This window comes from Rhinolophus sinicus, chromosome 15 (assembly GCF_057876585.1).
Source record: "Rhinolophus sinicus isolate RSI-liver-muscle chromosome 15, RSI-T2T, whole genome shotgun sequence".
Lineage (NCBI taxonomy): Eukaryota > Metazoa > Chordata > Mammalia > Chiroptera > Rhinolophidae > Rhinolophus > Rhinolophus sinicus.
Window position 1 is genome coordinate 77,694,511 of NC_142515.1, and position 10,723 is coordinate 77,705,233.

Below are 10,723 nucleotides of genomic sequence, written 5' to 3' on the forward strand. Positions count from 1 at the left end.
CCTCCAGGCTTGAGGACGAGGTGTATCCTGGGGCCAGCCCTCCCGTCCCCCTGCCCACTGCTGCACAGAGCTGCACAGCCCCACCTGTGACAGGCTTCGGAGCAGGCTGAGGGGTGTGTGTGCGTGCGTGCGCACGCTTGTATACACACTCAGCTCTGTCTGCCAGCCAGGAGCAGGCCCTGCGGGGGCTGCTATTTATAAACAGAGAAGTCTGCAGCTCTCTGGTAATCATCAAAGGCAGGCAGACAACACTTTCCTTCCTCCCGCCACCCTGGGAGCAGACAGGAAGGGGGTCATCGGTGTGTCTGAGGAGAGCCAGCTAGACGCCTCTGCCCTCCAGCTGAGAGCCCCGAGCTCTCAGGAGCTCCCATGGTAAGTGGCTAGTTCTGCCCTGTCACTCTAAGCCTGCTTGGGGGCAGTGCCACACAGCCCCCGGGGACTAGAGCTCTCTTCTGAGCTGCGATGTCTGGACTTGAGTTCTCAGCCCTGGAATTTTCAGAGTCGCACTGGGACAGCCCAGGTTAGTGCCCCGTGTGTGGGCTGCACAGGGTGCCTCACCTGCAGCATGTACTCAAACTGGTAGATGCATAGCCCCAGTTCAGCCATGCTGGGCTTGAAGAGCTCCCGCAGGCGGTACTCCTGCATCAGCCGCACGAACACGCAGAAGGCCTCCTCCTCAGGCATCTGCGGGGGGGCGGGCAGGGGCGTGCGTGAGTGTGGGCAGGCTCTGGGGGTGGGGGGCGCTTGCTGCTCTTCCAGTACAGCGCTGGCCTGTCTCTGCTCCAGTTACATTTCTTGAACACAGACTGTGTGGGCTGCCTGGACTCTCACAATGAACCTCTGGTAAATATCGTCACCCTTGTTTACTGATGAGAAACCTCCTGAGGCCGAAATCACCTGCCGAAGACCTCCTGGCAGGAACAGTGGAGCTGGGACTTGAGTCCCTGGTGTGGCCACATCCACAGCCTCTCCCAGCGTCTCCGCTCTCCTGTTCCTAAGCCTGCTGGGTTCTCTGGACGAAACCTCCATCCCCATAAACTCCACACAGTCCGGCCTGAGTCCCCCGCTGGAGTTCTGTGACCAACCCTGGGAGGTGGCTGAGTAGGACGGTCTGCCCCTCAGCCCCTGGATGGTACAATGGACAAGAAGGCGGTCAGCCCCTCTGCGTCTACCCACTGGGGCCTGGCCCGGGGCCTGTCAGAGGTCATAGGTGGATGGAGAAGGAGGCTCTGACTCTGGGACACTAGATGGAGGGAACACTGCTTTTGTCCGCCTCCTGGAAGCAGAGCCCGGACGGGCTGGCCCCTGCCATGGGCCTGGCCCCGGCCACCTACCTGCATGAGGAGAAGGCCCACGATGAAGGCGCTGCCCTGGCAGTAGCCCACCTCCCGGTCCACCAGGGAGTATGCCTGCAAGGGAACGTGAGCGTTAGGGCAGGCCCTGCCAGGCCCGGTGACAGCAGGCCGATGGACAGTGCTTCTGCGTGCAGGGCCAGAGGGCAGCGGGGGCCTCACCTTCATGACATTGAAGAGGACCTCCTGGCCCAGGCTGTCCTGGCCCTTGAAGAACTCATGCTCCGGGTAGGTGCGGGCAATGTCCCTGCGGATCAGCTTCTCGCACGGCGAGGACATCTTGAGCAGCTCCGAGTACTGGTTCTTGACGGGCATGTCCGTGGCACTGCACAGGAGCTGCCACACGATGGCCCGGAAGTGATGCGGGATGCCCTTGCGGATCAGCTCCTGGGGGCAGGGCGGGGGAGCGGGAGGCCAGGCTGGACGCCGTCCCCATGCAGCCTCCCTGCGGCCACCTAGTGCAGCCCTGAGAAGGGGCTTGCCCACATCACGTGTGGCCCAGAGCTCGGCTGAGCCTTTGCACTGCAGATGGAATCCACACTGCTGCATGTGCTGCCCCACGTCTGTCATGGAACATGGGGTGGGGGGGCACGACACACACAGGCCTGGCCAGTCCCACCCACACTGTCTCCCCTCCCCCGGCCCTGGCAAGGTCCCCTGAAACTGCCTGCACGCCTGCACTTTTGCCCCTTTGCCTATGCCGGGGTCCCTGACAGACCCCGGTACTGCTGTCTGGCGGCCACGTGACCAGGCCAGCCACCCGCCATCTGCCCCTTGGCCCTGGGCCGCCTGCCCAGCCCCACCACCCCTGCCACCTTAAGCAGCTTCTCCTTCCTGCGCCGCCACTCCTCCCACTCGTTGGCGATTCGGCCCCATAGGATCCACGTGTCCTCCTCCAGGTGGCTGAGGTTGGAGGAGGCAGAGGAACTGGACACCAGCGAGGAGCCGCTGTTCCGCCGGGAGCCATTCATGGAGCGCATGGACTTGGAGTCGGCCTCCAGGAGCCTAGGAGGGGCGGGCGGGTGGAGGCAGGTCTGGGCTGCAGGCACCTCCCACCGGTCCCTGGGCTCCAGTGCCTCCCTGGGGCCAGGGGGCTGCTGGGGAACCCGGCCCTTCCTCCTGGGGCTTCCAGAGGCCACTAGGGATTGGGTCTAAGTTGTTCTTGCTGTGTAGTCCTTGCCCAGTGACCTTGGCCGGTGCCCTAACCTCTCTGAGCCGTGGTCCATCTTTCTGCCCCTAGAGAGGCTACCATTCATTTGTCCTATTCTGTGCCCAGCACTGGGCTGAGAAACATGTGGGTCAGCTCATGGAGTCTCGTACCAACCCTGTAGGGCAGGTTTTGTCAAGATCCACGCTTTACAGATGAGGCACAGAGTGGGTGAGACACTGGCTGGGGGCGACCAGCAAACGAGGGGCTATATGAACCCTGGGTTTCTGATGCTTTGACAGCTGGGGCCTTGCTGACACTAGAGGGACTGCCCATCCCTGGCTTAGCTAATTCTTAGAGATAGTTAGGGACTCACCGACCGTGCCTCTTCCATGTGCAAACCAACCAATCTAGAACCCACAAACCCACCACCTCCATTATCAGGCTCTCACATTCAGGGGCCACTATCTCTGTCCTGGTCACCCCTGGGCCAGGTGCCAGACAGCTAGGGCCAGCCCCTATGCCCCAGAGCCCGCTGAAATTATTCAAACCAGTCAGTTCCAGGCCTGTTTCCCCTGCGTCACCCGTGCCTTCCCTCAGAAACCACAATAGAGGCTCTGGCCCGCATTTCCCCCTGGCTCCCTCGGCCTCCTGACCAACCATGGTGCCTCCCTGTGGGGCCCTGCATGGGGTGTCCTGCTTCCTGCTTCTAGGGGCCTGTGAGTGACAACTATCTTTCCTACGGCAGTCCTCTCCTCATCTGTCCACCTCACCAGAGCTGAATGGTAATAAAGCCACATTTTAAAACAAGGGGAGGGCCAGAGGAGGAAGGTGGGAACGCCTGCCTCCAGAGTCAGAGGCTTTACTCCTCCGGCTGACAAAGGCTTGTGAGGCACGGCCAGGTTCACAGATCCACTCTGCCTCTGGAAACCTCGGTCTCCATCTGAATGGGGAACTCTGTTCACCCAGGGTTAGGAGGATGACAGAAGACGTCCCTTGTCTCTGGTAGGAACCCTTCCTTTGCCCAGGGCTGGGCTCAATTCTGAGTGTGAGGCGGAGGGGACAACCAGAAACTTCTGTTTGGGGCCCAAGCTGCCCCCGTGCATTCCCTTCCCAACCTTCAAACCCCAACTCACCGGTTCTGCTCTTCAAGCTTGGCCAGCAGCTCCAGCTCATCGGGGCTGAGGTTCTCAGAGTCAGAGGTAGGGGAGCAGGTGGGGGCTGACAGGGCCTCCTGGGACGAGGAGTCGGGGCTCAGAGTGGGGCTTGCCATGGTGGGCAGGCGGATCAGCTGCGAGCAGGGCCAGGTCACAGTTCTGTCTGGGGGCGGGGACACATGTGGTCAGCACTGGGTTGAGTGCCCGCCCTCTCCTGCCAGCTCTGGGCCAAATGAGCCTGCTGCTCACCTGGGGACATTTCATCACTCTGGGCTCCCCACCTGTGGCCTGTCCACTCGGTGCACCCCTCGTTCCTATGCACCCCAGCCTAGCTGACAGCCGCTCCATGGCCTTGTACTCCAGACGCTGGCTGCTGGGATCCCTGCCTGTGCCGTCCAGATGCCTGAACGAGCTCGGAAGCCACGCCAGGGCCCGAGCTGTCCTATGAAGGCCAAGGCTCGACGCCACATTCATCTTCAGCAGGCTGCCGGGCCGAGGCTCCCGTCACTCAGAGCCCCTGCTGGGACCTTGGGGCACAGGAGTCCTGCTTTGGCAGCCCTTCCTGACCGTCTTGCTCCCCGTGCCCTACTGTGGCCTACCCGGGGAGTCCTGCCTCAGCATTTGACCTTTCCTGTCTCATCAACCAAAGTGCGCTGCTGGCACAGCCAGAAGCAATTATTCCCTACTGATAAATTGTCGGTGCTGCCAGTGCCCGGAAGTGTTGACTCCCTTTGGGCTAGGAAGCCAGAGACGCGTCAAAGTGCTGGAAATCCGTGCCCTGGCTGACACAGAGTGAGAGCTGCAGGCTCTGATGGGTATGCTGATCGTGGCTGGCCATGTGCCACGCAGATGCCAGGTCATCTCTCTTATTCTTCCTGGGGGTAGTCTGGGCCCACCCTCCCGGGGGCTCCGAGGACACTGGCCTTGCCTTATGCCAGCCCCATGAGAGGCAGCACAGCTAAAGCTCTGGACTCAGATGGACGTGTGCCAAAAGCGTGGCACCCCCTCAACCAGCTGTGTGGCTTTGGGGCAGTCACTTGGCTTCTCTGAGTCTGCACAGACTGAGGATCATACAGGACTGACCCCAGAGGGTGGCTGTGAGAACTGAGCAAGCTACTGCGCATGATGTGTAAGAATAGTGCTTGATACTCAGTGATCGCTCCACAAACTTTGGCCATTATTACCCATCCCTAGGCCAGGGCTGAGGGCTAGCTGGGAAGCAGGGCTCTGGGTTCTGCTATGCCTGCAGGGCTTGGCATCACCCAGGTGGGAGGTCCTAGGGGTCAGGAACGGCTATGAAAGGGAAGGCCACTAGGAGCTGGGGACCGCGCTCCTTCTGCTCAATCATGCTACTTTGCTGAGCCCAGGCTAGCACCTGTGAGGAAACAGGGCTCCCCAGGGCCATAGAAGCAGGTAGATGACCCTGCTCCCCCACTGCCACTTCGTGCCCACTGTCAGTACCAGCGGTCCACTATGTGCCTTTGGACCCACCTGACCTGGGTCTGACAGGTTAGCTTGCAGGGGTCTTTGCCCAGTCCCTGGAGAGGGGGGAACTGGCCCCCCAGGGGGCAGGGAGATAGTAAAGGATGACAGCAGACCCCTCCCTTTACACCTGCCTGGCTACGCTTAGGTCACTAGGTACCTTCCTGCAGCCTGAGCTCAGCCTCCAGCCAATACCCACGGGCTCAGGGATTGGCTGGATTTGACCTTGTCCTCCTTCCATTGTGCTGGCCTCCCTTCTGCCCTGTCATGGGTGGGGGGTGCATTCTTCTTCTACCTTGTGGGTGGCCCACAACCCTCCCTCCCCAGGAGTTGTACAAACTCTAAGTGGCAACTCCTGGCAGAACCGGAAGGCCTCTTGCTTGCATTGCTCAGCCAGCCGGGGACCACCTGCTCCAAAGACCAAGCCACGTGCACCACCAAGCCAGGAGTTCATCGCTCCTGAAAGAAGGACCGCGGGGGCTGCTCCAGGGCCCCCTGCAGAATAACGTCTGTGCTGTGGACAAGAAGTGCTGACCCGGTAGGATCTCTCCGGCAGGGAGGGGCTGGGCAGGCCGCGTGGGTATCCCAGCTTCAGAGTTGGGCGGTGGGGCCAGGTGGTGCAGGTGAGAATTAGAGCCTCAGAAGTACAGCTGGATTTAGGGAGCAGTGGGGGCCTTATATTGCATGAGCCTGCCCCCTCCCCGAAAGAACCCGAGAAAATGGTTCCGGTCTGGGTTTCTGATTATAAAAACACCAAGAACCATCTACTAGCAGAGTGTGTTTGGCTATGTATCACATATTAATGTGTATTTCGTACAGGAAATAGATTTGACTCATTACACAGGGCTGAAATTTGCAGTCTGAGCGACAGAAACTTCTGATCCCTCAGGATCTTTCCCTTGACTCATCCCCAGACTCTCTCAACACTGCCTGGCCCTGAGAGCCATCCTCCTGATGAACACACACACACACTCACACAGACACACTTATTCACTCATATAGGCAGGTACACACACTCACACCCACACCCAACTCACAGTCAGATATGCAGGAGACACCTTCTCATATACCTTCACATTCACACGAACACACAATCTCACACCCATACACAGACACACTTAGATGCACACACATTCACACACTATCTCACATCCATGCATACTCTTGCATGCACACACACATGCACACTTTCTGCACTGACCAGACCTCGCCACCCTTGTAACAGAGGAGATTGGCCTGGACCCTGGCTTGCTGCCATCCCAGCTGTGCGGGCAGCCCTGCCTCCCTCTCTGGAGCACCATAACTCTTACTGGCTCAACCATTCCTTCCCTGGCACTTACCGAGGGCCGTCTGAGGGCCAGGAGCTGTTGTAGGCATGGGACATAGAGTGGAATGAGGTGACAAGACCCCATCTCCACAGGGTATGCACCCATTCCTCCCTTGCTGGATGGGCACAGAGACAAGGCAGATCCCCTCAAGTGTTGAGGGGCCACCTCGTCTGAGATCCACACATAGGTCCCCTCTCAATGTCCCCAACTTCAATGCCCTTTGCCTTTGCTCTACCTCAGCCACCCAAAGGGGGATCCTGGCCCCCACAGAGTGGGTAGTGGGCCCCCTAACCCTGCCCCTGCTGGCACCACCATCTGCCATGCTCCCAGAGGGCAGCCCATGGCTTCGGAAGCTAAGCCAAGCCAGAGGGGTGGGAAGAGACTGAGCTGGTGAGCTGGAATGGGGGATATGGGGGCAGAAACGTCCAGATGCCAGATGTCTCCCACCTATTTCTCCCTCTCCCTCTCTCCTCTCAGGGGTACTGGACACTGCTGGTCATACCTCCCCCTTTGTGAAGTTCTCTCCCATGCAGTTTCTAAGAGGCAGGGCTCCTGAGTTTCCTGCCTCTCTACCCAGGGCTTCCCAGTCTCCTGCACAGTGCCTCTTTCCCTGCAGGCCCTGCCTCAGCCCTTGGTTATTCATTCTCATGGCTAAATGACCAAATATATGTCGGCGATTGTGACATCTCCGTTCCCAGCTTTTTCTGACTCCCAAGCACTGGCTGAGATTGACAACTGGCTCCTGAACGTCTCCATCAGACCCTCCGCCGAGGCAGGAATCACCACTCTCCTCTCGGGGTGATTTACCACTACTACAGTGTCCCCTGCTGAATCTGGTATGACTTAAGAGTTGAGAAATTTTTGAGGAATCGAACCCATCTGCCCACCCAGGTGCCAGGCAGCATGCTGAGGACTGAAGGCTGGTGGGGAAAGAGCACAGTCTCTGCCCACTCAGAGGATACAGGGGGAAGAGACCAAGAAACGGTCATCCAAACTTTCTATTACAGATTGAGAGAAACGCTTGGAATAAAGGATTAGGTAGAGCGGTCAACAGTCTGGCAGCTCCTCAAAAAGTTAAACAGCGTCACCATATGACCCAGCAATTCCACCCCTAGGTGTCTACCCCAGAGAATGGAAGACATGTATCCACACGAAAACTTATCCATGACTGTTTGGAGCAGCACTATTCACAATAGTCAACAAGTGCACACAACCCAAGTGTCCACCGACAGATGATGGATACACAAAATGTGGTCTATTCATACAATGGAGTATTATTCAGCCATGAAAAGGAAGGAAGCTCTGGTATGTGCTACAACATGGATGGACCTCAAAGGCATGATGCAGAGTGAAAGAAGGCAGACATGAAAGACTGCAAGTGACACGATTCCATTTACATGAAATGTCCAGCACAGGTAGGTCCTTAGAGGTAGAAAGTTGATTAGTGGTTGCTGGGAGCTGGGGCCTGGTGGGTGGTGAGAATAGGTGAGAAACTGCGTACAGGATTTCTTTTTGGAGTAATGAAGTGTTCTGGAATCAGACAGTGGTGACTGTTGCACAACTTTGTGAATATACTAAGTAAGACCCACTGAATTGTTCACTTTAAAAGGGAATTACACTTCAGTTACAAAGAAGATAAGGGACGGAGTGGGCTGGCAGAGGAACCTGGTTCAGAGGCAGTGGGGAGGGGCGGGTGCCACTCCAGAAGTGACTCGACAGTCCTGCAGGGGCCAACACCCCGGGGGGCCTTGTGGGCCAAGTCAGGAGGCTGACTGGGCGTGCATTTTGGGAAACCCTCCTGGCCCCCGTGTGGAGATGCTCGCCCAAGTCCACTCTTTCCTGACTAAAGTCGGCCCGTCCTCCGGCTGCAGGTGGGCCTGCCTGGTCCATGCTGCAGCTGTTCACCGCTCAGGCCAGGCCTGCTGCTTGCCCCAAACCCTGTCGCTGCTCCCTCCTGCACCTTGGAGCCCACACGCTTTGGCACGGTGTACACAGCCCTGCCAGCCTCGCCTCTTCTTGCGTCCCAGCCCCACCACACTCAGCCGGCCAAGAGAACATGCTTCTTCCTGCCCACGTCAGCACACGCTATTCCCTCTGACTGGAAAGGCATTCTCCAAGACCTGGTTTGAATATTTTCTTCTGTGGAGTCTTTCCTGTCCACCCCCCACCTCCAGTGTCCTGGCTTACTTCTCTCCTGTCTCCCTGACAATACCTACCCCTACACCCCAGCCCAGGACACGTTCTGTGGCAATGACCTCTGTACAGGTCTGCCGGCCCTACTGGGTCGTGGACATTCGGAGCCAAGGGCCTATCTTCTTAACGTTCCTGCTCCACGCCCCTCGCATAGCACCGGGGAATCAGTTAGGTGCTCCATAAATGTCTGCTGAATGAATGAAGACAAACGTTTCCGTGCTGCTCAGCCAGATGAACGGCAATAAGTCATTTTAAGAGCATGTGCCCTTGGTATGACGGGTTGAGAAGGGCACCTTCTCCCAAAAACACATCACCCCAGTTTAACTATGAGAAAAATGTGTGACAAACCCAGATTAGGGGACATTTTAGAAAATTCCTGACTAGTCCTCTTCAAAACTGTCAAGGTCATCAAACAAGGAAAGTCTGTCCCAGCCAAGACGAGCCTAGGCAGACATGATGAGGAAATGTCACGTGGGATCCAGGATGGCGTCCTGGAACAGAAAAAGGACCTTAGGGAAAAACTAAGGAGATCTGAATAAAGTGTGGACTATAGTTAGTGATAACGCATCAGTATTGGTCCATTAATCGTAACGAAGGCACCAGACTCCCCTAAGATGTTACTGCTAGGGGAGTTGGGCTTGGGTTCTGCGGGAACACTCTGTACAATCTTAATTTTTCTGTAAATCTAAAACTGTTCTAAAAAATAAAGTCTATCTTAAAAATTAAAAAGAGTGAGATTCTGTACCAGTGCAGACAGAAAAGTAAAGGACAGCTCTAACACGAGAGGTGCCACTGTGAGCAGGTCACTCAAAGGTCCCTCGACTAGACCAGGGGCAGAATTTGAACTTGGATTTCTGACTCCCGAGCCTTATGTTGATCTACTGTGCTGCCCCTCTCTCTGCCTTCTTTTACTGTAGAAAGAATATAAGGGAAGCACCGAGCGTCGTGGGCACTCAGTAAACGACAGGACGCGTGAGTGTATACGCGCTGTCTTTCAGAGCTTGGTATTTTCAGAGGCTCCAGGAATAAAGGCCTCAAGTTTTCTTTAGTTTTGGCTCCCTCCCTCCCCTCCCCCTGACTGACCATCCACCTCTAATGATTATGGGAACAGAGTCATTTCTGAATCTGAAGCCTTGAAAGATGTCATGTGACCCCATTGGCCCAGCAGACCACCATGGCCCAGCCTGGCTCCCACTCCAGGGAAAATGGCCTGGCATATCATGTCCTTTTCCTTGGCAAGACGTACGCCACTCATGGGCCAGCTGCTCATTAAGTAACAAGGACAGCAGCTGGAATTCAGACGTCCTGCCCTCCCCTTGCCCCAGTTCTAGCTGCTCCTCTAGGCGACGTTGCATGTTTCCACATCCCCATATCATGGCTGTGTGTGTGGCTAACTGATCCCAGATCTCCTGGCTTCCTGTGAGGACTTCAGAGCCAGCAGCCTGGGTTCAAATCCTTCCTCTACCACTTTCTATCTGTGATCTTGGGGACAATGCCCTTTGCCTCAGTTTCTTCACCTGGAAACAGGGCTAATGATAGCACCTACATCACAGGTTTCGTTGGGAGGCATGCCTGAGCGAAAATCCATTTGGGACAGAAGCTGGCCCCTAATACGTACTCTCTGCTGGCTAGAAAGTTCCATGAGGGAAGCGGCTGTCCAGCCCCCAACCGGATCCCAGCATCTAGCACACCATCAGGCACCCGATATTTGTGGAATCAATAAACACACCTGCCCTCCTCAGTAGGCCCAGCCCTTACGTGGTGACCCTGTTTAAAGATTAAACTCAGTAAAACTCTAATCATCATTATTGGTCATAAAAGCAGCAGCAGCAGCAAATACCTTCAGGCTAAAATCTGAGGGGTGGACCCTTCTGACCCGTGGAGTCCCTTTCGACCGAAAAAAAAAGTTTGCTACCCTGTATAGTCACCAGCTTACTTTCTGCCACCAAAACAAGTTCATTCCTGACAAATCCTTCATGTCCCCATACCTTTGTGTCCCTGAGAATGACAAAGGAAAAGATGTAAAAGCCTCATAAGCCTTCCAGGGACAGGTGAATAAGAGAA

General features: G+C 56.4%; 1 protein-coding gene across 6 annotated transcripts in view; it reads right to left on the bottom strand.

The window, feature by feature from the left end:
• The window catches only part of EVI5L (ecotropic viral integration site 5 like), a 28,940-nt gene that overhangs the window by 14,244 nt on the left and 3,973 nt on the right, over nt 1-10,723 (bottom strand). For 2 of the 6 annotated variants that reach the window (XM_074337732.2, XM_074337731.2), the window contains exons 1-6: nt 3,938-4,209; nt 3,636-3,819; nt 2,168-2,357; nt 1,515-1,739; nt 1,335-1,409; nt 559-684 (exon numbers count right to left, since the gene is read on the bottom strand). In XM_074337732.2, coding sequence (XP_074193833.2) covers nt 559-684; nt 1,335-1,409; nt 1,515-1,739; nt 2,168-2,357; nt 3,636-3,819; nt 3,938-4,130 — 993 coding nt within the window. In that variant the 5' untranslated portion in view covers nt 4,131-4,209. Of the gene's footprint in view, nt 1-558; nt 685-1,334; nt 1,410-1,514; nt 1,740-2,167; nt 2,358-3,635; nt 3,820-3,937; nt 4,215-10,723 lie in introns of those variants that run through there. The other 4 variants (XM_074337735.2, XM_074337733.2, XM_019711951.3 and 1 more) reach the window with 3 other exon arrangements.